At 36.2% G+C, this 26,629-nt stretch overlaps 3 protein-coding genes across 5 annotated transcripts; all 3 read left to right on the top strand.

Annotated features, from left to right (window-relative positions):
- The first annotated feature begins 1,822 nt into the window (after positions 1–1,822).
- Positions 1,823–26,574, top strand: LOC104099759 (F-box protein At3g07870-like). The gene is made up of 2 exons (XM_009606852.2): positions 1,823–1,832; positions 23,845–26,574. Exon 2 carries the CDS (start codon positions 25,206–25,208, stop codon positions 26,415–26,417), a length of 1,212 nt encoding a protein of 403 aa, XP_009605147.1. The 5' UTR covers positions 1,823–1,832; positions 23,845–25,205; the 3' UTR covers positions 26,418–26,574.
- LOC104099754 (histidine kinase 2) lies at positions 2,004–14,060 on the top strand. Of its 2 annotated transcripts, none has more exons than XM_033657012.2 (14): positions 2,004–3,082; positions 4,596–4,832; positions 5,296–5,787; positions 6,162–6,437; positions 7,747–7,916; positions 8,031–8,243; positions 8,331–8,517; positions 8,700–8,751; positions 8,872–9,101; positions 9,270–9,368; positions 10,317–10,978; positions 11,649–12,149; positions 12,657–13,133; positions 13,432–14,060. In XM_033657012.2, the coding sequence occupies exons 1-13, from the start codon at positions 2,690–2,692 to the stop codon at positions 12,904–12,906; spliced, it is 3,762 nt and encodes a 1,253-aa protein (XP_033512903.1). In that variant the 5' UTR covers positions 2,004–2,689; the 3' UTR covers positions 12,907–13,133; positions 13,432–14,060. The 2 variants fall into 2 exon arrangements, with proteins under 2 accessions (XP_033512903.1, XP_009605140.1); XM_009606845.4 differs by having other exon boundaries at positions 2,005–3,082; positions 4,560–4,832.
- LOC104099755 (F-box/kelch-repeat protein At3g23880-like) lies at positions 21,763–24,879 on the top strand. 2 transcript variants are annotated; one of them, XR_687077.4, is made up of 3 exons: positions 21,763–23,219; positions 23,686–23,738; positions 23,842–24,879. XR_687077.4 is itself a non-coding variant. In XM_009606847.4 (2 exons), exon 1 carries the CDS (start codon positions 21,825–21,827, stop codon positions 23,205–23,207), a length of 1,383 nt encoding a protein of 460 aa, XP_009605142.1. In that variant the 5' UTR covers positions 21,763–21,824; the 3' UTR covers positions 23,208–23,219; positions 23,686–24,879. The 2 variants fall into 2 exon arrangements, 1 of the variants encoding a protein (XP_009605142.1); XM_009606847.4 differs by having other exon boundaries at positions 23,686–24,879.
- Positions 26,575–26,629: the final 55 nt, after the last annotated feature.

Here is a 26,629-nt window from a genome sequence, read left to right as displayed (position 1 = left end):
GAGAAAATTCGCCTAACTCTTATAATCATCATTTGATGACGACTTTAATGTCATGATATTAGGATGTTACATCAATATTCCCATCTATTTTTGTCATTTCTTTTTAAAGAAAAAGAAAACAATGCTCCATTTATATTGTTTAGTTTGGTAAGTGGAACGAAACTATGCTTCTCTAGGATCTTGAGTTTTTTTTTTTTGGTTGATTGTTTTATTTATAATGGCGATATTTTTATTTAATTTGTATTTACTTTGATTATTTTATTCGGTACCTCTTATTTCCTATTATTACAGGTATCACATAACTCTATACTAAGGCTTGGACAAAAAAAAAAATTAGTATTTTTTTGTCTCTACTAACATTTGAACTATTTTCTTTAAAATTATTTCTTACTTTAATTTATTGATCACTAAGTCACGTTCTTAAATTTTTTTTTGTTAATTGTTCTAATTTCGTTGTCACTTTCACTATGTTATGTCCAAAGAAATATTTTAGCTGGATAAGTTTCTCACATCATATCCTTTTCTAATTTATATTTTCAAATGAGAGTTGATAATATTCAAAAATTGAGGGTTTCGACCCAATTTTATACTAACAATGTGTCGTTAATCGAAAGCTATAATAATTTGATTATATTCATCAACTAGACTACCAATTATAATAAACAATTCCGAAAAGTTTCTACTATAAATGACTCGTTCAAATTCAATGAGGAAAACTCACCTAAGCCAAATTAGACAAACCATGCATAATATTTGTGTATTTATTAATATCACAAGGAATCGTCTAATGATAGTCAAACTAATCATGGCTTTTAATATAACTAATTAGTTTTATTTAACACTATTTAGCATACAATTCATTTAATATTTTAACATTTTAATTTTTTTTTTTTTTTTTTTAAAATTTTAGATAGACAACAATAGTATATTTGGGGTTGGGAAAAGTGAGGTGTATAGCCCCCCAACTTTACACAACTAATGGGATGCCCACATCATCAATTATCTTCCAAAGAATAAAGTGTAGGATAAGCATGTCAAGTAAGTGGCGCATTTTAGCACCAAGCCTTTACTTTTTTACGCGCCGATTAATCGCCAATCTTCCTACTTAGCTTCCTTTAGCTCGTAGGCCGTATTATCAAAAGCATAGATACCTTTTCTTTTTCTTCTTTTTTCCTACTTCTCCATGTGAACTGAACCAAAAACAACTGGCATTTCCCACAACCATTCTTTTTCTTTTCTTTTTCCTTTTCCACTCTATATCTACTACTACTACTAGTATGTAACTAGAGAACTAGTACCTAATAAGGATATAAAATTTAAAATTTATGAGTTGTATGTTAGTTACATTAGATTAATATAATGAATTTTCTAATAAAAATAAGAGATTTACTTTTACAAATAGCACAATTAAAAGTCAATTGGTTTTGTGGCTCTTTACAAACTTATTTTTAGTTATAAGTATGACCCTATCTCTTTTTTTACACATGAAAAATTTATTTTTACACGTAAGAGATCTGTCTTTTACACATAAGAGATCTAAAAAAATTATTTTCTTAAATTATAAATTGTAAATAAGCATGGTGTACAAATAGCACAAATGCACAAATAAGACTAAGCAAAATTTACTGAATTCGTCGGACCCGTACTTAATATTATAGCTCCATCTTAAGTAGTATTCTTTTGTCTCATTTTATATGGCACAATTTTAGTTTTATTTTATCATAAAAAAATAACATCTTTCCATATTTAAAAATAAGTAACTGTAATTATGGTTACATTATATTATTATAACTGCATAGTGATAGTGAACAAATGAAGCATCTTAAAACACTGTAAATGGTTGAGTCATTTTCAATCTTTATAGAAGCAAAGATATTACTATTAGACAAGAAATGATGTAACAAATTTGTATATTGTAAAGTGTAACATCTGAGAAATGCTTAATTTTATGAATAAATTTATTGCAAATGATAAATATGAGATGATTTTGATTTTTTTCTTTAGCTTTTGTATGCTTTTTCTTCTCAACCTTCCCACTTGGATGATGAGATAATGATGTACTCCAACCTCAACAGCATATGCTCCAACACCCAAAAACTCAAGAGAGAGAGAGAGAGAGAGAGAGAGAGAGAGAGGGTGTTTTTAGAAAATAAAGGTACTTTCTTTTTATCCCACAAACAAACTGATCATTCATTCCAGTTGTTTTTGCAGTGAAACACAACTGGGATTTACCTCATTTCTATCCATTATGAGATTTTCTGGCAAAAAGTTTTAATCTTGATAGCTTCTTTTGCTTTTCTGTTTGCTGCTCTACTGTTGGGTGAAAATAGGAGCTTGATATAGAAAAGAATCCAGAGGGAACTGAATATAGAAAAAAAAACTTCTTTTTTCTGTTCCATTCAGTGATTCCATTACAGTTTGCCAAAATAACATCTGGGGTTTTTAACCACTTGCTGTCTTTGTCTTTTGATGGGATTTTATTGCTTCTTGAGTGAGCAAAATTCAATCTTTTTATGTTCAAGAATCTGTTTTTAATCAATTTCAGAGGTGGGGTTTACAGGAGTTTTGAAGATAATCAATTTCATTTTTTTTTCCTTGAAATTATGAGCTGTGTTTGTAGAGAATTGACTGAAATTCAGCTCAATTATTGAAGATAAAGTGTTGTTCTTGAAGGGGTCATTGACTTTTAATGAGCTTTTCTGCTTTAAGTGGCTTTGCTCTTAAGCTGTCAAGGCATTTTCTGAAGATATGTAGGTGGATTTTATTAAAGATGTCACTAAATTGCAAATTGTTGGGAATGAATGGAAGCTTCTCTTCAAGTTTTAGGCTGAAGAAAGCCAAAGAGTCTTTGCAAGTACCAAATTGTGGGTGGAGTTTGCAAAGAAAGCTTTTGTTTTTGTGGCTCATTTTCTTTGGTATTGGATTTGTTTGGTTGGTTATTAGCTTAAATGGTGTGGTTTATAGTTGGAAGCAGGAGAGTTCAGAACCAAATGAAGATAAATCTGATTTTATTCTAGAACATTTCAATGTCACCAAGCAGCAAATTCAAGCTTTAGCTACCTTATTCTTTGAAAAAGATCAGGTATCCTGCAGTTACTTTGAATGCTTTTGGTGTCTTTTTCTTTTGACCTTTGAATAGTTGCTGCTATGTATATATTCTGTTCTGTCACAACTAGTAAAATTTTCTGCAAGGAGAAGGAAAATTTAGAAGATTGCAGATGTAGTGAGAAGGTAGTTAGAGCTATTTCAATTACATTTAAAAAAATTAGCTATATGGGGTTAAGTTGCAGACTTTCTGTGTTTGATCTTAACTGCTGAGAGTCTTTCATCTGAGTGAAACCTTATGGCATTTTAAGGAAACCCGCAACCTATTCATATTTATTGAGGTGCTGGTATTTGTTAAGGTGCTGGTTTCAAATTGGGAAAAGAGTTCCTAAGTTCTCCCGGTATAATCGTGGATGTGGGCATCCAGCATTTCCCTTCCGACAATTTGTTCCTTCTTCTTGCCTTTTGTTTGTTACTGTTCACGTGGAGTTAAATAGACGCTCTAACTTTTCTTCATTGAAATTTCACTTATTTTCATTTTTCAGTTAGCACCCTGTAGATCAGATAGGCAAGGTGAATGTTTGAACTTGGTTGGAAGTGTTTGATACTTCGTAAAAGATTTAGTCCAATTATAGGCATTGCAATCATTGAAGAAAGCTTCCTTCCGTAAATCAATATGCAGCTGGAATTTGCTCCTCCTACATTGCTAATGTGTAATGGTGTGGCTCTTATGGTTATATTCCCATTTTTGCAAATGGGAAAGCAGTTTGGAATTGCGATTTCCTTAGAAGGTGAAAAACCAAAATTAGTTCTTAGGTAATAACATATCTCTAATGACCTACCAAAATTTATTGCAACTGTTGCATTGCCTTCTGAAGCCACCTATTGTTTGCTTATTCCCACATGTAACAAAAAATTGTCGGCAGAAATTAAAATTCAAAATAAATATCCCTCACTTAACATCTTGATTAGAAAAAATCGAATATTTTAAACACCTTCAGAAGGTATTATCTTTGAGAACTTCCTCTAGTTATCATTAAAGTTAGCTAGTTTGTAGAGTAAATTTGGAACTCATAAGCGCACTCACCTTACCTCCTGTAAATTTAACATCGTGTACAAAACAAACGTTTCAGGCTTGGCTGGGGGAAAGGGAGAAGAGATGAGTGAGTAGAAAAGAGATGGGCAAAATTAATGAAGGGAGTTTTGCCATAGGAAATATAGCTATTGCTTTCTACTTTGGATGGCAGCTTTAGAAATGTAACCTGAAGTTCTGGAATAACATGATAAGCGTGGCTTGACGTGTTGTATTACTTGAATGTCACTTTTACTGCTCCCTTTTTTCGGTACTACCTTAGAGACTTTGCTAATATTTGATTTCTGAATTATCAAAAAGAAAATTGTTGTCGAAGGGAAAAGAAAAAAGAGGTCATCTTTTCATGCTGTTCCCTTTCTTATGCTTAGCGATTAGATATCTCTGTTTATAGTAATTGACCTCAGTGATCTTAACTGTGTAGATTTCATCCTTGAAATGCTCAAAAGGTCCTGTGCAGGAAATGCCTATGAGTACTACCATTACTTGCCTTCTCAAGGTGCTAGGTTCAGAGAATCTGAAGTACGAGCAGCAATATGAGATGGCCGTAGAGAACTTTCAAGCAAAAGGCCAGTGCCCAGTTCCAGATGAGGATGCACTGAGAAATAGTGACATTTCACTAGATGACAAGTCGTTGCCATTTGTTTTACATCGTTTATCTTCACTAGTCTCAGCAGATCCTCAGTTCTTTCAAAAGGTGAGCCCTTATGAGTGATTAGAAATTGATCTTTAAAATCTTTGCCTTGCGATTGACGAAAATTCCATCTCGATTTTAGTTGGTTATGTTCATGAAGTCTTTGCACAAACGAATAGTTTACTTAATTGGGGCTCTGTATATTCTTACTTCTCTGTACATTGGACTTTATGGCCAGGTAGTAGTTGTATCATTTAAAGGCCGACTTGCTGATTGGAATTATCCGGATTTTAGTACACATATTTGTATGTACACGTGCACTCTAACTACTACCAATGTATGGCAAGAAGTTCCAACATGCTTTTGTTCTAATGTGTCAATTGTCCTCTCCATGTAAATAATTTGCGTATTCAACATGTGGTCTGAATAATGAGAATATTAAACCTCAAGAAATGCTTGCTGGATTGGTAAACCCTGTGATTATCTAGATCGCTCACCCCGTTTTTATGTGGTTCATTTATATCAGAAAGCATCACAAATAAGAGAAGTTGGGAATCATAACGCAGATCATTGTAATAGTATTGCCTTCTGTTTCACAAAACTATGCTGGTGGGTCCTTCTCGGGATTGTGGTCAGCTGGAAGATGCTTCAGTTGTGTACAAAATGTGGGGAAAATCAACAGCACAGCTTCATTCAGCAGCAACCACTGTCTCAACAACTTCATCCGCTACAGCAGTTGCAGCAGCAGCAAGCTTGGATTTCCTCTCGAACTGGTGGGAAGTGGAGGAAAAAGCTTCTTGTTATCTTTGTCTCTGCTGGGGTGATCAGTGCCATCTGGTTGTATTGGTACATGAATGCAGACATTGCATTGAGAAGGAAAGAAACACTGGCAAGCATGTGTGACGAACGAGCGCGAATGTTGCAGGACCAGTTCAACGTAAGCATGAACCATGTTCATGCATTGGCTATTCTTGTTTCCACATTTCACCACGGAAAGCAACCTTCTGCGATAGACCAGGTACGATTATATCTTTCATTTAGCTTTGACTCTTATTATATGTGTTCTTCCTTGCCCCCCTCCCTCTTCGGTGGGAGCAGGCTTAGGCTTTTTTGTAGCAATATGGTATGCTGTTTATCCGATTCGAGAACTCGTGCTAAATGATTGAACTGGAATAGTTATACTAGGAACTGCAACTTGCAGTTTTTATAAATGAAATAAATCAACAGAAACTATCATTTAGACAAAGTTTCTATACCACCCCCTCTCCCCCCGCCAAAAAATGACAAAATGAGAAAAGGTTAAAGCATGATAAAGTGGGAAGTTGGAAGAGTGTATGAGTTTGTCTTTGGACTTTGAAAGTAACTATGATATTATATTCTTGTGTTCTACAGAAAACTTTTGAAGAATATACCGAGAGAACAGCTTTTGAGAGGCCACTTACAAGTGGTGTTGCCTATGCTTTAAGGGTTCGTCACTCAGAGAGAGAAGTGTTTGAGAAGCTGCATGGGTGGACAATCAAGAAAATGGAATCCGAGGACCAAACTTTAGCGCAAGATTATATCCCTGCAAACTTGGATCCTGCTCCTGATCAAGATGAATATGCACCTGTCATATTTTCACAACAAACTGTTTCCCATATCGTCTCGATTGATATGATGTCAGGAAAGGTGTGCATTCTTAGTTAAAAATTCTTCTTCCTCTTTTACTAGTTTATTGAATATCATACTCTAGTAGTAAAACTGGCTTAGATGGTATGTGGGTTATAAATACAGATGACAATGGGTGAAGGAGGTTTTGGATGGTGAAAGCTTCACCTGCTACCAATCACCCCGTCCTTCGATGTCCCGTTGTGCTAGATTTTCTTCTCCTTTTGCCATTTTAATGTTTTTCATTAATTTTCTTAATACTTAACACCCACCCGCCAACCCCACCGCCCAAAAAAAAAAAAAATCCAATTCTTTTGTTATATGTTTTTCACTATACCTTTTTGTAATATTTCCACTGTATAATATTGTTTTTCCTTTACTTGTGTTCATCTATCCTTTGGAGGAAAGTAAAAGTTTACTCTATTAAATAAAAACTATTTAACATCAACTATTACAACAACAACAACAACAACAAGAAGCCTAGTGAAATCCCACAAGTGGGTTCTGGGGAGGGTAGTGTGTACGCAGACCTTACCCCTACCTTATGAAGGTAGAGAGGCTGTTTCCGAACGACCCCTGACCCAAGTACAGTAAAAATGAAGTAATAGGGAAACAATAGCAACAACAAGGTAATAAGACAATGGAAGCAAATAATACAACGAGTAATAACAGAGATCCAGGGTTACGAAACTACAAGAAAAGTGCCAATCCTACTGAAAATAATGACACACCGTATAAAAACAAGGTACTAGGAATAGGAAAATGCCCGACTAGTACTACTACTACTGGTGTTTGGTAAGACAAGGCTAAACTCTAGACTGTTTATCAACCCACCACCCTAATTCTCGACCTCCACACCTTTCTATCGAGGGTCATGTCCTTGGTAAGTTGGAGCAAAGTCATGTCCTCGGTAGGCTTAAGGAAGCAAATAGTCATGCCAAAAGTCAAAAAACAATGAATTGACAAAATTCTGGGCCCCACCTTGCCTCAATGGATTTTCCCACCTAGTCCAGCCCATTGCCATCCCCGGTGGAAAAGGGAAAATTTCTAGTAGTGATGCTTTTGGACAAACTTGTATGTCATTGATCAAAGGTGTAACTCTTTAGGCATCTATGATGTCCTGTTTGGGATTTTCCCTAAATCAATATCTCCATTTGAACATGTTGCCTTTGTCTTCTTGTGAAGTTCATGTGTAAGTATCAATATTTCCGTGTCTTCTGGTCTGTGTGTAAAAGCCTATATTCTCAATCTGCAAGTTGTAGGCAACTTCCTTATGTGCTTATGTTTACCTTGCTATTTCTTGAGGCTAGTATATTGTTGTTGTTTATAGGAAGACCGTGAGAATATTTTGCGAGCGAGGGCTTCTGGCAAGGGGGTTTTGACGTCACCCTTTAAGCTATTGAAATCCAATCACCTTGGTGTTGTTCTTACATTTGCGGTCTACAATACTCATCTCCCTCCTTATGCTACCCCAGTGCAACGCATCAATGCTACTGTTGGGTAAGTTCCACGCCAGAAAGTTGGGATTTACTAGTACAGCACTTGATGTTGTCCTTGGGGTGTTCAAGTCTTTTATCCCTAAATTCTCAATCATTTTGCTTTTGCTTTGAAAAGGTACATTGGTGCTTCCTATGATGTTCCATCATTAGTTGAAAAGCTTCTGCATCAGCTTGCAAGCAAGCAAACTATTGTGGTAAATGTTTATGATACAACTAACAAGTTTGCTCCAATTCAAATGTACGGCATGGATGAGAACGACACTGGATTACTGCATGTTAGCAACCTTGATTTTGGGGATCCAGCAAGGAAGCACGAGATGCATTGCAGGTCACATAATTGTAGTCTCCACTTACACGTAAACTTTAACGCCATGAATGTGTTACCAGTTTAAAATTATCTTTACTTTTATCACAGGTTCAAGCAGAAACCTTCTCCACCCTGGACAGCAATAGCTGCATCTGTTGGCGTCCTCGTTATCACTCTGCTTGTTGGTCACATCTTCCATGCTGCCATCAACCGAATTGTTGAAGTTGAGGGTCAGTATCAGGAAATGATGGAACTCAAACATCGTGCCGAGGCTGCCGATATAGCAAAATCTCAGGTTTGATCTACCTAATGAATCAGATTATGTTTTACTTTCTAGGTGTCATTTCATTGCGTTTACTCGTTTCATGATAACATAGTTCTGAAGTAATTTCCTATCCTCTTAAAATAGATCCATTTCTTTTTTTCATCTTCTGAAGACCCTTTCTTTTCTACTCACCTCCTTCCTTCATTTTACAGTTTCTTGCAACGGTTTCTCATGAAATCAGGACTCCGATGAATGGTGTTTTAGGTAATTAACATGCTTTAATTTTACAACTTTGCACTTAATTAACAGAAAGGGAGCTGGAAAAGGGATATTCTAGTTACATATATGCTCAGATATTGATAATAAGTTCTTCAATTTGTACAGGCATGCTTCAAATGCTCATGGACACAAACCTTGACCCTACGCAACTGGATTATGCGCAAACTGCTCATGCTAGCGGGAAAGATCTGATATCTTTGATTAATGAGGTTCTTGATCAGGCTAAAATTGAATCGGGAAGGCTTGAACTGGAGGCTGTTCCTTTTGATCTCCGTGCTGTACTTGATAATGTTTCATCACTCTTCTCAGGAAGATCTCATAAAAAAGGGATTGAGGTACAGTATCATAACTACATACTCTTTTTTTGATAAGTCAGTATTATAGCTACATAATTTTTCCATCCCTTCTCTTAGTCTCCTCTCTCTCTCTCCCTGTTTTGTTACTGGCCTTGCTCTAGCTAGTTCTTGATGCATTGTGTTTTTGTGTTATTTTCGTGGAAACAGTTGGCAGTTTATGTTTCTGATCTAGTCCCAGAAGTTGTCATCGGAGATCCAGGACGGTTCCGGCAGATAATTACGAATCTAGTTGGAAACTCAATTAAGGTTGGTTAACCTTTTCTGATATTGGCTCTACAAGAAAGAGTAGGGGCTGTTTGATAATCCACCAATTCAGTACCTATATTGAATGTTTTAAATGATTAGATGTCATACTTGTTTGATAATGGAAGCAGAAGATCACTTTATTCATTCTGTGCCACTTAAAATGCTTTACAAATTTTAAGGAAGATCATCTGTTACTAATCGCTGAATCTGAAAATGGCCATCCATCAAATGTTGCCAATTATCATTTCTCGAATAATATATAAACTAGAATGCTAAGGCAACATGTTGAACTTATCAGTTAAATAACATTTTTGGACGATTATATAGATGTATTTTAACAAATAATTTTAAAATAACTTAGTATAATTATATAATTGTATGGAAAAATTTAAGTTCACCAGTGATATAAGTGAATGTTTTCTGAATTTAAAGTTCATTAACTGAAACGTATAAAATTCACGCCAGTCTTCTGATTTCAGCTTTATCAAATAGTCCTTTTCTACATTTTGTTCTTACATATCTTATGAAACAGCTATGACATTGAGTTTTATCCAGTCCCAAACTGAGGGACCCACAAGATGTGAAGGAAAATGAAGTTAGGAGGGAAAGAAAATCTTATTTTGAGAATTCTGTGTTCGTAGTTATTAATTCTTGACGAAAGAAATGCTTGTTTTATTACCTTTTTTGATAAGTATGTTTATTTCATTACTTTTAACATTATTACTATTTTTTAAATTATTACTATTATTGATATATATATATTTAACTTATTTTCACTACAACTCTTGTTTTATTTCGGCATGATGATGATATGAGTTGAGCTTAATGAAAGAAATGAGAATTCAAATTGCCGACCCCAACTTTGTTTGTGACTGAGGCGGCGTAATAGTAGTTGTTTGTTGTTTGTTTCATCACTTTTACTTCACTAAGATCTTGTTCATATTGCAGTTCACAAATGACAAAGGGCACATATTTGTCACAGTACATTTAGCTGATGAAGTGAGGAACCCTCATGATGTGACGGATGAAGTCTTGAAACAAAGCTTAACCGTTGTTCAAGAAAGGTCAAATGCATCTTGGAATACCTTAAGTGGGTTTCCTGTAGTTGACAGATGGCAAAGTTGGCAAAAGTTTGATAGGCTGAGCAGCACAGAGGAAGAAGTGGGAAAGATCAAGTTGTTAGTGACCATAGAAGATACTGGCGTGGGAATTCCTGTTGAAGCACAAGACCGTATTTTCACACCTTTTATGCAGGCTGACAGTTCAACATCTCGAACATATGGTGGAACAGGTATAGGATTGAGCATTAGCAAGCGTTTGGTGGACCTCATGGGGGGAGAAATCGGGTTTTTCAGTGAATCTGGCACAGGGAGTACATTTTCATTCACTGCTTCCTTTGCAAGAGGAGAAGAAGGTTCATTAGAGCGTAAATGGCAACAGTACGATCCAGCTGTTTCAGAGTTTCGTGGTTTAAGAGCATTGGTGATTGATGATAAAAGCATTCGGGCAGAGGTGACAAGATACCATCTGCAGAGACTGGGAATATGCGTCAACATAACTTCAACGATGCGTTCGGCATGCTCATATCTTTCTAGTTACTCTAATACTAGGTAATAAGAGGCAAAGTTGATAGAGGTCTGAAGTATCAGATGCATAAGTAGATAGAAAGTAGAACTTCTACTTAACATGCCTTTCTAAATTCCATCCATGCATTTCAGTTAATATGGTGTCGAAACTTTCTAACTTTAAAAGAATGGACAAATAGTCTATACTGTATCAGAACATTGTCACTACCCATCTTGAGTTTCTTTTACCTCCGATTACTTATTCTGGAAAGTTAGGCACGTCGGGTATATTATACTTAAGTATCTGTAACATAATTCAGGTCAAATAACCTGCAAGATGTCCGACTTGAAACTTGTTGAATTATGTGAATTCCCTAGACTAAAAGCCTAAGCTATCAGAGAGTCGATATGTTTATTTAGTTATTTCAAATCTGCAAGACAACCCCTGATGTGCTGGCTTGAGCCAAGCATGTAGAAGTTTTTTGTTGATGAGTGAAAGACTCGAACCTAGGACTTCTGCTTACTTGGAACCAATTGAATTGTATGAACTGCGTGTATCTAAAAGTTTTAAGTCATTGAAAGGGAGCATTTTCATTTGTTTGTTTTTGGTCTGTAACATAACTGACTAAATGAGTGATGTGGATCTTCAAAGTGCTGTTATTTAATGATGTTGGCGTTATTGATTCATTCAGTTGAATTTTTGCTTGTTTTGCAGTGCATCGGGACATTTAGCTGTGGTTTTTGTTGACAATGATAGTTGGGATAAGGAAACTTCTCTTACACTTTGTAATATGTTGAAAGAGCTCAGACCAAATGGCTCAACTACTGCTTTGAAAAAGCGTCCAAAAATCTGTCTGTTATGTATGAGCACTATGGAGAGAGATGAGCTCAAATCAGCTGGAATTGTGGATCACGTGTTAGCAAAGCCTGTGCGGTTGAGTGGGTTGATAACATGCTTTCAAGAAGCCATTGGCTACCAAAATAAGAAGCAAGTAACCCGAGGAAAACCTTCAACTCTTGGAAGTCTACTGACGGGCAAGCATATATTGGTGGTAGACGATAATGCGGTAAACAGAAGAGTGGCAGAAGGTGCTCTAAAGAAGTACGGGGCGATAGTGACCTGTGTAGACAGTGGAAAGGCTGCTCTAGCACATCTTAATCCACCACACAAGTTTGATGCTTGTTTTATGGACCTCCAAATGCCTGAAATGTGTGGGTAAGTAACTTAATCTGTCTCTATTTTTCCTTCTTGCGAAGTTATGCAGATGCTGAGTGTATAGGTGAAGAACATATTGGGGTGGGGTGAGGGGTGGGGTGGGGTGGGGGTGGGGGTTTGCCTTGAGTTAGCTTAAAGAAATGCTTATGATTAGCTACTTGGAGGACACCAACACTGTGTGAGAACTGAGAAGTGCACGGGATTTTCTGCGTCCTTGTATGGCTGAGATAGATAAGTTGGTAGTTGAATGGACTAAGCTCTAGTTTCGTTGGGGAATGAGTTTAATGGTTCGATTGGGTTAATTTGTAACTACATTTCCATATGCTTTTTATCTACTTATAACATTTTCTGGAAGAGGTCTTGATCATACAATGTACTTTAACTTGAGCAAGTTGTAGTTTACCCCCCCCCCCCCCCAAAAAAAATTGCCAACACCAAAGCGAGTCTGTAAATATTTGATCACCTAATTCACGAGCACATCTTTGATGATCTCTATCTCCGCATCAGGTTTGACGCGACAAGACAAATACGCAGTCTAGAAAACAAATACAACGAAAAAGTCGATTCTGGTGAGTTACTTCCCAGCATGTCTGCCAAAGTGGCTCATTGGTACACCCCAATATTAGCAATGACAGCAGATGTAATTCAAGCAACAAATGAAGAGTGCATGAAGTGTGGGATGGATGATTATGTATCAAAACCGTTTGAAGAAGGACAACTTTATTCAGCAGTGGCACGCTTCTTTGAGTCAGGTTGATTAGGACATTGTTAACCGTGCAGCGACGTCTTTTGAGGTCCAGTCTGATGGTTTAGTTAACTTGTTTCCAGGATAAAGGGCCTAAGTTATTTGGATATCTAACGAATTCCTCTGTTGGTAGCGGAGGACGGAGCTTTGGCCAGTCAGATGTCTGACAGCCGATTCCCACTGTTGCTGCTGGATGATTTAGCAGCTCATCCGAAAAACGTCTACTCTTCCCTTTTGTGGTAACTACCTGCCTCTTTATCAAATAGATGAACTTTCTTCCTTTGCATCTTAAACATATCAAATGAAATGTTTTCTTCCTTAGTGAAGCTTTTCTACTTCATAAAGATTGATTTGTAGACCTTTATATTGAAGTAAGCATCTGTTTAGGACCCCATTCCTTTATAGATTTGTTATGCAAAAACTTTCAACTCTGGAAATGCATGAAAAAAAGACAGGAATTTGATGGTGTGCTTGTATGCATATTTCGGTGATACTTACTCGACCCATGCACATGTACTGATGTCCATTCATTTGCAGGAATGATGGCTAACAACCACTAGGTACGGAAAATAATGCATGGATACTCCTGGACTGCAACCAATCGCTGACGAGGACTATCCCACATGAAGGCAATAAGAGAAGAAACTTATATTCTGCATATGTATATTACACCTTTTTTCTGTGAAGTTCCTGTCAATTGAAGCCAGTTTGCTAACTCCGTTGAAGCAGGTTCGTGCCAAAATGCTCATGTTCATTTATAGGTCCCGAGATGTATCCTGTATTTCGGGTGATCTCATAGAAAAAGAAGTATGTAAATAGCGTAGACATGAGAGTGCAGTATAGTTGGTTTTTTCATTTTGAACCATTTTTTCCTTTAATTTCACTTGAGTAGGGGTTGAGTTTAGGAAGTTAACTGTGGGTATTATGAGATCAGGTTAGAATAGGCTCTACAATGAAAATTCTTTGTTGATGATTAGGTTTTTCTTCTTGTATAAGTGTTTCTGTAGTGAGTCAAGTATAGTTAAAGCTATAGATTGTGTAATATTCTGTAAATAAAGGTGCTGAAAATAGGTTGAGCTTGGTGTTGTAAGTGATATAGTTTATACTGTTGAATACTGAAATGTAACCATATCTTTTGGTGTGAATATGAATTCTTTGCATTGTAAGAGCCAGTACAGATTTGCTTTGGCTCAACAGCAGAAGTACTATAGCAGGAGATATGTGGTAGCTGGGCGCACGTCACGAGTTCAAATCATGTCGTGCATCAAGTCAGGTATTATTTAAGAAAAAATGACACTGTAAATATAATAGTCCAAAAAATGTATAAAATTTATATATTTTTTGTATATATATACATTCTGTATGTTATATACAAAAAAATATGCAAATTTGATACACTTTTTGGCTACTAGATGTAAATAGTTTTTGGCGCGGGCTAAAAGTGATAATAACTCGGTATTTAAGTGGTAAAAATATAAAGGCAGGCTCATTATCCATGCTATATACTTTTGATTATATAACATGGGATAAAGGAATTAGTCTAAAAATCATTTGGAAGAAAGTTTATTAAAAACTTACGATAAAGTTGTCTCTGTATAATTTTATAAGTAACGGGTTCGAATCATAAATATAGCGACTAAAGTTTGAACTAAGATAAGATGTTTACATCACACTTTCCAATTTAGCCCTTCGTAAACGTGATATATTTTGTGCAGTGGACTGCCTTTTAATGATGCTCAAACACCAAGTAGAACTGGGGAGAGGCGGATCAAGAATTTTAAGTTTATGGGTTCCTAAAGAATCTGAAGTTAATATATAATATTAACTGCATTAACGAAGTGGGTCCCAAGTTATATATTCTTAGGCATTTAATGAATTTTTCAATACAAATACAGATCTAGACAAAAACTTCCGGGTTCACGAGAACCATAGTTATTATGCTGGATAATCCATGTGACAGTACAAGTCTTAATTCTTTCTCAAAGAAAATAGAACTTCTCCGTCCTAATTTACGTAACAAAATTTAAAATAAAAAAACAAAAAAAAATCTAAAAGTAAATGATTTCTAAATTTGAGATGAGCAATCAACAATTTCCCAGCTACCGGCTATGCACGTTACCGGTAACCTCAGGGTTACTTTACTTCTAATTAGTATACATACCCACGCGATGCGCGAATAATATTCAAAAAATAAACGGCAAAAAATATTATAAGGAAAAAAATAGTAAAAGACATATGATACTTCTTTTAGTTAGTTTTGTCTTACCATTCAAAAAACTAATTTTACATATCGCACTGATTTTAAGATGGAACTTTGTCTATACAAAAATGGAAAAAAATTTGCAATCGAATAGATAGTTTTTTTTAAAGTAATATGCATGTATGAAAAATAAATTATATATCAATGAAATTATAAAAGTATAAATATATTTAGTAGAATTAGAACCAAGTTAAACTGCATATTTTACTATCAAGGTGTAAGGGATAATAATGCTACATATGTATAACATAGTAATAGCACCAATGTAGTGCCACTGCATCAATAATCCAATTCAATCAAATGTTCGAAAGAAAGGCATAAATGCAAAAAAAGTGAAAGAAAGTTGGAAAAAAGTTCATTATCCCATGTACTATTGTAAATAGTATATGTTTGTCCTCTGTTTCACTTTACATCCAAAACTCACCCTACCGTTAACAAAGTAAGTGGAAGTGCCCCTAACTCTAACGGATGACCAATGTGGCAGCTGACCCATTTCATTTTTTCCATGTCAGATGCCAAGTCACTTATTTACTCAATTAATATAAAAAAAAAATATATCCCCCCAACCCCACCCCCTCCAGGCTCCCTACTTCTTTTTCTTCCATGAGTCCTTCATCTTTGCTTCAAATTTTTCAATCCAAACTAGGCCAAGTTTTTCATCAAACTGACTCAAGTTGCAACAATAACTTCTCGACATTAATATTCTCAACAAATTCTAGCTAGCAATATGCTTAAACTTCAGCAAATTAGAATACCCATTTTATGTTCTCAAGCATTCTTATAAATCCTTCAATGCGATTTTTTTTTCTTCCAAATCTATAAACATCAGTGTTATTCTTCCCGTTTCAAGCTCCAATTTTTATTTTTTTCACTCGATTTTAGTAGGAAACAAGCAAGAATTTTAGATTCTTAGTCTTTTTTCAACTTCAAATTTCGGCAACCTAAAAAATGGAGTACAAATTTGTTCTTCACTTAAATCCATAAAATTAATGTTTGATTTACGATTTTAAGCTCCAAAAAAAACACTCAGCTGATTTCCTCCATATATAATCAACAAATCGAATTGTCAACTTCAATTTTTCGACACCCAAAGAACACACCATAGTGGGTTTCGAGATTCTCACCACTGAATTTTTAAACTTGAAACAGAGTTGAGTGATAGCACTAGTGAATCCAACAACTTCATAAAGGGTCACACCAAATCATAGGCCAGAGATGGAGAAACGGTGAAAGTGTGATGTAACGACCCAACTTGTCATTTTAAGAATTTACGCCCCGTTCAGCGACTTAAGGCCCCGAGCAATTTCGTAATACGTATTATGACTTGCGTATGCAGTCGAGTTAGGTTTTTGGAAGGTTCGGAATTAGATTGGAAGAACAATCCTTATTTTTGAAGCTTAAATGAAAAGAGTTGACCGGAGTTTGACTTTTGAGAAAATGACTCAGAATAGGATTTTGATGATATCAATAGTTTCGTATGGTGATTTCAGACTTAGGCGTATGTCCGGATTTGGATTTAGAAGTCCGTAGGACAATTTGACGCATTTTGGCGAAAGTTGAAAAATGAAAGATTTTTAGAAAGTTTGACCGGGAGTTGACTTTATTGATATCGGGGTCGAAATTCGATTCCATAAATTGAAACACCTCCATTATTTCATTTAAGACTTGTGTGCAAAATTTGAAGTCATTCCGGATTGATTTGATACGTTTCAGCGTAAATTACAGAATTTGGAAAATTCATAAACTCATGATTCGATTCGAGGCGCGATTCATAATTTCGACGTTGTTTGATGTGATTTGAGGTCTCGAGCAGGTCCGCGTTATGTTATGGGACTTGTTGGTATGTTAGGACGGGGTCCCTAGGGGCTCGGGTGAGTTTCGGGGTGGTTTCGGACAATTTCTAGGCCATTTTTAGTTACTGGTTTTTGGCCACAGAGGTATGCATCGCGATCGCGGACAAACGGTCGTGATCGCAGAGAGCAATTTTGCTGTTTGGACACTGTGAATTGCGATCGCGGAAGCCTTTTTGCGATCGCGTATAGGAAAATTCTGCTGCACTGACCTGATTTTGGAAGCTTATATCTCGCAATCTATAAGGAATTTGGAGATGATCTAAAATAAAAGTTGTAGCCCTTTATGTCTATTGTTCAGCAAATCAAATCGTTTAGTATTTGGAGTTGTGTACATAAGGTTATAATGAATATACTACAGGCTGTCTGGAAAGAGTTTGGAAATCGCGAAGAAGAAATTGTTGTTGCATAGGGCTAACTTTGGAAGCTTATATCTCGAAAGCTATAAGGAATTGGGAGATGAGAAAAACATAAAAGTTGTAGTCCTTGATGTTTAGTTTTCAAAAAGTCAAACAATTTGTCATTTGGAGTTTTGTACAAAAAGTTAAGACCATTATACTAGAGGCTGTATGGAAGAGTTGGGTAGTTTGTGCTTCGCGATCGCGAAGAGCAAATTTTGAGCTGGAAAATTTTGTGCTTCGCGATCGCGAAGAGTAAATGCCTAGACAGAAGCTATATTTCGAGGTTTAGGCTATTTTAACATATTTAGAGCTATAAAGCTCGGATTGAAGCAATATTTTAGGCGATTTTTGGGAGATTTGCAAGGGAAACATCGGGGTAAGAGTTCTTAACTCAATTTTGGTTAAATTACCCGAATCTATTATTGTTTTTATCATTAAATTAGTGTTTTGGGTTGAAAATGGTAGAAATTTTATAGACTTTAAATTGAGGATTTGGAGGTCGATTCATTATCGGAATGTGATAAAATTGGTATGGTTGAACTCGTATCGGAATGAGTGTTCGGATTTCGTAAAAATTCTGTCGGGTTTCGAGAGGCGGGTCCTGCGTTGACTTTTGGCTGACTTTTTAATGTGAATTTTTAAGACGACGTTTTATTATCCGGAATTATTTCCGATTAATTTTAATAAAGTTATATAATTTATTTGGCTAGATTTGAGCCGTCCGGAGGTCATTTCACGCAAGAAGGCTATTTTGGAATATCGGCCTAACTTCAAAAAGGTAAGTATCTTGCCTAACCTTGAGTGGGTAAAATTACCCCTTAGGCATTGAGTCTTATGTGAAAATTGTGTAATTGAAAACCATGTACGCGAGGTGACGAATATGTACTTGGTTTATATGTGCAAATTACATTGGTTGAAATTCGTAGACGCCCTTATGTATTAAATTGAAAAATTGTTGGAACATAGTAAATCCTTGTTTGTTGAATTTGTTTTTATATGATAATTTGGTGTGATTGCCACCTTGATTTTTATGTGGATCACGTATTTTGTTGAGTTGATATTTCCTGGAGATAATTTCATTATGGATTATTAATTTGTAAATAATTTATTAAATAAATTTAAAATGAGGAATTAATCTATTTGTCAAAATTTTGGATTAAAGAAGGTGGTGTTATTGACGAATTACTTTCCAGTTCATGTTGTTGAAATTTGTATTGAGTTATAAAGGTCGTAAATCATATTGAGGCAAAGTGTTAAATTGTGAAATATTATTTTGTTGTTGTTCACTCCCAGATATCTTATTGTGAAAAATAATGTATTGTTGATTTCTGTGGCAAATTATAATATTTAAGCACTTGAGGTGCAATTTGTGATATGTTTTGATATTTGAGCACTTGATGTGCAATTTGTGATATGTTGTAATATTTGAGCACTTGAGGTGCAATTTGTGATATGTTGTGATATTTGAGGTGCAAGTTGTGTTATGCTATGATAATCGGGCACTTGAGGTGCGAATTGTGATATATTATGATATTGATACGCATGCGGTGGTATAAGGTCTAGGTGTTGAAACGCATGCGGTGAGATAAGTGGGGGATTGATACGCGTGGCTAGTAGGGGAACTACTAAAAGCCACGCGGTGTGATAAGAGTTGCTAAAACACGGATTGCTATTTCGGGAAAAATTATTTCTAAAAACTAAATGTGAAGGCTCCCGCAGTGATATAAGGAAAGATTAAAATTTATTTATGATTTAGGATTATGAGGCGGTACCTCGGGAGTGCCCTTTTTGTTGATATTTCTCTATGGCTGTACTTACCTTTGGTTATTTTATTTTTTCGTGATATGTAAATTCTTGTGTTCTGCCGTGATGTATTATTTGATTTTATTATGTGTTTTGTATTACTTGTTGTATTGTGTTGGCTTTGGCTCTTCGTACGAGATTTTGAGGATTTGTGTTTCTGGTTTTTACTGGTTTTCGACGTTTGAGTTGTTTTGAATAAAAGAAATTGCTATTATGTTTTAATTTAATAAATTTTACATCCAAATCAGTAGCTATCAGATGCTTCATTTTAATTGAAATGTCATTTTCTTCACCCAAACGAGTTCAAAAATAAACTCATTTCTTTGTTGATTTCTTACTTGGTTTAAAAATTGTAAGCTTACTTTATTGAAAATAAACTGATCATGTGGATCTTATATACATTGATATTTTAGTACGTGAGTTGTCTGTGCGGTTGTAATAGAGATATGGGCACAAGGTGCCGTGAAAATATAAAAGTGGGCTGAGACCCGTGTTTTATGATTATGAAATGAGGTGTCACATAGTGACTTTTATTTGAAAGAATTATATTCGAAAGATTTTTATTTGAAGAACTTATATGTGAAAGATTTATATTTGAAGGACTTACATTTGAAAGATGTATATTTTGAAGGACTTGATTAATTGGTTATACTTGTGTTCATTATTCGCTTGAGCAATATTTATGGTGTTCTTGCTGCCTTGCTGTTTATATCACTAGTTGATTATTGTCGCTATAACTGCTATTTGTCTTTCTATTATTTTGTATGTTATATTGCACAGGTTATTTGACTAGTGAATATCTTGACTTTACCTCGTCACTACTCCACCGAGGTTAGTCTTGATACTTACTGGGTACCGACTGTAGTGTACTCATACTACACTTCTGCACATTTTTGTGCAGAGATAGGTATTGGAGATATCGGACTCGGACAGAGGTTAGGGTGTGATCGTAAGGATTTAAGGTAGAGTTTCTTGGCCGTCGCAGTCCCTTGGAGTCTTTCCATTTTTATTGTACTGTCAACTCTTATCCGAACAGTATTGTATACTCGATCCTTGAGATCATTGCATGTATTCAGTTAGAGTTCGTGACTCAGTATTATCAGTCATGTGAAGTTTTTATATTTGTTTCCGCTTTTGGTTTCAGCACTTGTATTAAATTATATGTTTAAAAAAAATGGCTCGAAATGTAATTGTAATTGGTTTACCTAGTCTTAGAGACTAAGTGCCACCACGACGCCTGTGGTGGAATTTTGGGTCGTGACATGTGAGCGACACCAAATCATGGTCAATCGCAAGCAATCGACGAAGCATACCAATTGTGACACCAAAACACGGTTAATTACAAGCAATCGACGAAGCATACCAATTTCACAACAGAAAAATCACAGCAGTAGGCTAACGAGCGACGTCCAAAACAACAGGGTTGTCGGAAACTTAGCAGTCACTGGAGTTCGCATATTCCGTCCAGATTAAGAACTTATCTCGACAATCCCATAAGTTCTTCTTTTTCAGACCAATGACTCATGAACCAAGATCACTTTTTTTTGCTTTTTTACATGTCAAGATGTTCTCACTGACCTTGTTGCTTAACTTTTTGTTTTCTTGCTTCGACTTCTATGGCTTTTGACAGCGTCTCGATCTTCTTAGTTAGTGATTCCTTAAGTTCTTCTTTTTCAGACCGAAGTTCGAGTATTCAGATATGTTTTAATTTTTTTTTAATTGAGTAAATAAGTGACTTGACAACTGACATGGAAAATATGGAGTGGGTCAGCTGCCACATTGGTCATCCGTTAGGGTTAGGGTTAGGGGTAGTTCCACTTACTTGACGGTAGGTCACACAGTGAAGGCGAAACATCAAGTTTGTTCTGCATCAGCCTTTGTAAGTAACAGATGAAAATAAGTAAACTTTAGCAACCACGATCTCCAAAATTTTCAGAATAAACAAAATAGAGATCAATATATATAATCTCAAATCTTACCTTTTGAATGCATGTTCTACCATGGCAACTACCTATATGAATCGAAATTTGAGAAAGCAGCTACAATGGTAGATTCACTTTTCTCCTTTCACTTGCTGGAACCCAACAATAACTCCATACATGAATATCAAAGTCAAACCCTAACTCTAATCGTGAACCCAACTCTGTAACTTTCATTCGCAAATTGAAGAAATGGAACAGGATAGATACAAAATGATGGGGTAAAGTTTTTGTCAATAAACTGTGATAACTTTCACAAAAAGAATTTCCAAAACGTGCCTTGGATTATGCTGTACGGTTACCGAATTTTACTTTCACGATATGCAGTTAAATAAAAAAACTAATGAAAAAAAAACGTGGGAGTCCATTTTCTGGTATTGGAGTAATTTTAATTTTTTACTGTTCAATTTTCAAAAATATCGGTGGAACGTTAAATTCTTTAAAATTTTATAAATTTTTTTTGAATCTCTAAATTTATCGGAGTTTTGTCTTAAAATTTTATTGTGACACTTGTCAAAATAACATCATAGATTTGCTTCGTCCTTTTATATATTATATATTAATAGATTCACTCATTTCCTAGCCCCAAAAATCTCACATATACAATCACTCTAACATTTGTGTAAGCTGGAAAAAAATGTCGGACTATCTTCCGAAGGATGTTCTTGTAGAAATTCTATCAAAACTACCTTTAAAATCTCTAATTCACTGCACAACCGTATGCAAGTCATGGTATTCGACAATCACAAACCCTAATTTCATTTCCGTACATCACAACACCCAAATAATCAGCAACAGCAATCGCCGACCTTTATTATTCGTTCGGCACTACAACATGTTTGACAGAGTCGAACGTTACGCGTTACACTTCGACGATGAAGATGAAAATGATTCCTCGGATGTTGATTCGTTCGCTGAATATCTCGAGCTGAAATGTCCTGAAAAGAGTCGTAGTGAGTATTTAAGAATCGTCGGTTGCTGTAATGGTCTTATTTGCCTTTCTGATGATTATGATAAATATACGGATACAGTGGTTTTATGGAACCCTATAATTCGGAAACATTTGAAGTTGCCCAGGCCTAATTTAGGGTATAATGGACGTGGGTCTTGTATTTATGGGTTTGGATTTGATGTTGCGAAGAATGACTATAAAGTTGTTAGAGCTGTTTATAATAGTACTGCTACTGAGGATTATAGGTTGCAGTTTCCACCAACTATTGAGTTTCTTGATAAATTGAGGGCAGTTAAATTCTTGGTTCCACCTGGAATTGAGGTTTATTCTTTGAATAGTGGGGTTTGGAGGAGCATTTCTGATGTGTGTCCTTCGTATATTTTGCATCAGAATCATTCTGTTTCGGCTTATCTTAATGGCGCTGTTCATTGGATTGCATCGAATTCGAGTGATGATGATGATGGTGGTGGTGGTAATGGTGATAGTAGCAATAGCAATAACAATAACAGTAGTAGTAGTAGTAGCAGCAGCAGCGGTGGTGGTAAAAATAAAGATGATAGCTTTATTGTAGCATTTAATGTTGGAACTGAAAATTTTAGTGAAATACGTTTGCCAGATAGTGTCGCTGAGAGAAATGTAATGAAATTGGATGTGATGGTTATGGGCATGTCACTCACGCTAGTTGAGTATGAAAAGTTTTGGCAGAGTGATTATTGCTGGATATGGGTGATGAAAGAATATGGCATGGTGAAGTCTTGGAGTAGACTTCATAATATTGATTTGAGAGGAGGTTTCAGGAATGTTGTAGGATTTAGGACTCACGGCGAGTTATTGATTTCTGCCAGAATGGTAGGAATGGTTTCATACAACCCCAAGAAGAGAAGCATAAGCTATCTTGGAGTCCATGGCACCAATCGCTCATTTCACGGTGAGCCTTTCTTCGAGAGCCTAGCTTTAGTCGGGAAAGAAGATAGATTCGTAGAGCAGGCAAATTCGACTACTGCTGTCGTTCAAGAAGTTGGTTCTGTACTGGATAGCGGTGAAGATGTTACGGAGGAACATACGTGATAGTTGATCCAGGTAAACTGTGGTCATAGTGATATCAAAGAGTAAAGTGACCTTAATGAAACATTTTTCTAGATTAATTGATCGTTTTAGAGGTGTTGTTCTTGCCATCTCATACAATGTGGACTCCTGTAAGCTGAGATTTATATGAAAATAATTATGTTTTCCTGTACATGTTAACGCTAATAGTTGTAATAAGGGTATTAGACAGTTCGTTGTATTTGTCATGGTTTTTAGGGATAGTCCCTACCTAAGAGGAAGGTAGTCTAGAAATTGGTCAATGGACATTTCTTCTTGTAAGACACGATGCTCAAAAAATTATATTCCCGCCATCCTATGTCTGCCAAATATTGGCATATTTGCTTCTTTCTTTGGTTGTGCAAATGATTATGTTATTATCTGGTGTATGCATATTTATTTCTTTATTAGTGTGAAATGATCTTTCAAGACTGAAAGGGACTTATATTTTGTGGTTCTACAGATCTACTTTGTATACGGAGAAGGTCGCATACTGAGGGAGCCTTTAAAACGCTTGTAAGTCAATGGTTCATATAGTAAATTGACTAAATTCTACTTTTGGTGACTTCACATCAAAAGGATTTCATGGCGGCTCTCATGTGGCTTCAAACAATTGTAGCAGGTCACATAAAGGACACTTCAGTTTTTAAATCTAAGGAGGCATGTTAGTGATCCAAAAAACTCCCGAGGTTCCTCCTGCTGCAACTTCACCCATCTGCCTTTTCTGCCCCACTTCTCTAAGCATCGTATGCCATGACCCCCTCTTCCCTGAAACTCCATTGCGGAACCTTTCTTCCTGATCCCCTCCAAGTACTGCTGTGTCCAATCCCTCCATTGTGTGTTAGGGTAAACTGAGCTGAAGAAACTGGTGGGAAGTTAGGGGAGATGTCGAGGGAAGCAGTATCGGGTGGATTACATGTCGTTCGGAAATTGGAGGAGTCCTGCGCAAAGAAGTGTACTGCTGCGTCCAATCCTCCATTGGGCGTTTGGGTAGACTGAGCTGAAGAAACTGGTGAGAAGTTGGGGGAGATGTCGAAGGAAGCAGTGTTGGGAGGATTACATGTCGTTCAGAAATTGGAGTAAGTGGGCAAAGAACTAATATCTCAGCTGAGATCTTCTATAAGCCTCTGGACTTCATAAGATGTAAGGAAATTCAAGACAAGTTGGGCAACTGCCTAATCAGTATCTTGACGAGCCAATGATATCCTTCTCCGCTTGGAGTTCTTGTTCGTGTGTTATTATGTCTATGCTTGTTCTCCTTGATAATGGTCATCCTGTCTCCTGACATTGACATAAATCTTTCTCTCTGTCTCTCTATCATGTGTTGTCCACTCAAGGATGTAAACATTTTGTCTCATTTAGGCAACTGTTCTCAGGAATACTAGATTGTAGCAACACAGCAGTTGGATGAAGATTTTATCGGAGAGGTTTACTGGTTCACGCCTTGGATTGTCAAGCGTCCTCATGTGATGCTAGCTTCTGGCATCGCCACCTGATCCAATGTTTCTATTTTCTTTTTATGACTAGTGAAATGTATTTGCATACTTGCTCAGTGTATATATCTAGGAAATTTAAGGGTTTTCTAATATATTTTTTGCAATGATGGGTCATGTAGGTCTTTTTGTTATTTATAAGAAACAAAAGAATTCTCGGGCTACATGATAACAGATTCTCACACCTCAAGCAGTGTTAAATGAGGAATATTCTGATGCAAGTTGTAATATATGTACTCATTGTCCAGCTAACTGTTGACGGGGACATGATTAGAATACCAATTCCCAGGCGGACAAAAATAACGCAATCACCTTGTCAGTTTTTGATGATTGATAATTGTATGCAAGTCTTGTCCCCTTATACCTGCAAAAGAGTCTTCATCTCTGAGTTTCTTACTTTGTTACTACTTAAGTATCTTCAGTTCTGATGTCTTGAGAGGATACCTAATAAAGGTTTCTGTGCTTTGTGAGTTCTGATTTTACTTTGTTCATGGACTCCAATCATGAAAGACAAAGGAAGCCGGCAGATGAGAGCAGAAATCTGATTGATAGTCTGCAAAATGAAATAGCACTTGACATAGTTTCAAGGCTTCCTATTTCATCTCTCATTCAGTTCAGGTTTGTATGCCAAACCTGGAACATGTTAACACATGATTCACGCCTTGTCGATCTGCACCTGTCTCGTGCATTGAAGATCAATCCATGTATCATCTTTAAGACTTACCATCCTCAAAAAGATCAGCTTTTCTTTGTTGAACTGTCTGATCATGATGATGATGAACGCACATTGAGAGAGATTCAGATTCCTTTTTCAACATCCATGGCTATATTTCGAATAGTAGGATCATGTAAAGGCCTGCTATGTCTATCTGGTGTCTATGACCATCAAGCTGTGTACATATACAATCCTTTCACCACAGAACACAAGAAGTTGCTACACTGTAATCATGCGGTTGAAGTGAATGAGGTGGTTTATGGTTTTGGATTTCATCCTGCTACTAACGAGTACAAGGTTATTAAAATAGGCTACTATCCTCATGTCTATTATGCAACTTGGTCTCCGGGAAATACACACGTTTATGATCTTCCACGATCAGAAGCTCATGTGTTCAGCCTAGGAAGCAATTCTTGGAGAAATTTAGGGGAATTACCTTACAAGCTTCATCATTCACCTGGGATTTTTGTCAGTGGAAGACTCCATTGGGTGACTAGATTTAACTGGCACCTTGATCGCCTTATCGTTTCCTTTGACCTATCTAATGATACATTTCAACAAGTTCCACGACCTGACTTCAATGTCAACTTATTTCATTGTAGTTATCATCTGGCTTCCCTCCGAGGGTGTCTTTGCGCGTGTTTATTAACCTCTAATGGAGACAACTTGGAAATTTGGATCATGGAAGAATATAACAAGAAAGAGTCTTGGGTGAAACAGTTCAATATTGGAGCTTCTACAATTGTTGGTCAAGATTTGTCACCCCAATCATATGACATTTGGAGGACTAGTTTGCAGAAGGGAACTGTTAAAGTGGTGTGCATACTTAAGAATGGTGACATCTTGCTAGATTGTCAAGGTGAGATTTTAATTGCCTATAGCATACATGAGAAAATTTTGAAGATCATAAGCATTTCTGGTATGCCCAAGTACTGTCAAGCAGTTGCTCATGTTGGAAGCCTTAATTGGATAGCTAACCCCACTTAGTTTGAAGTGGTAAACAATGTCTCTGAATCCTTTTGCCAGAGAATTTTGTTGTGTGTCAACTGGCCATTCTTATCCTTTCTCTATGTATTATATGTTTCCTTAGCTTTTGGCTGTATGGACACATTGAAGAAATAAAGAAAACCATATTTTTCTTTTATCCTCTCTCAACTTTCATTAAGCTTTCCTTTGTTTAGCTTCTTTGTATTCCTGTG

The sequence above is a fragment of the Nicotiana tomentosiformis genome, chromosome 7 (assembly GCF_000390325.3).
Source record: "Nicotiana tomentosiformis chromosome 7, ASM39032v3, whole genome shotgun sequence".
Lineage (NCBI taxonomy): Eukaryota > Viridiplantae > Streptophyta > Magnoliopsida > Solanales > Solanaceae > Nicotiana > Nicotiana tomentosiformis.
This window is presented reverse-complemented; position numbering and strand designations above follow the sequence as displayed.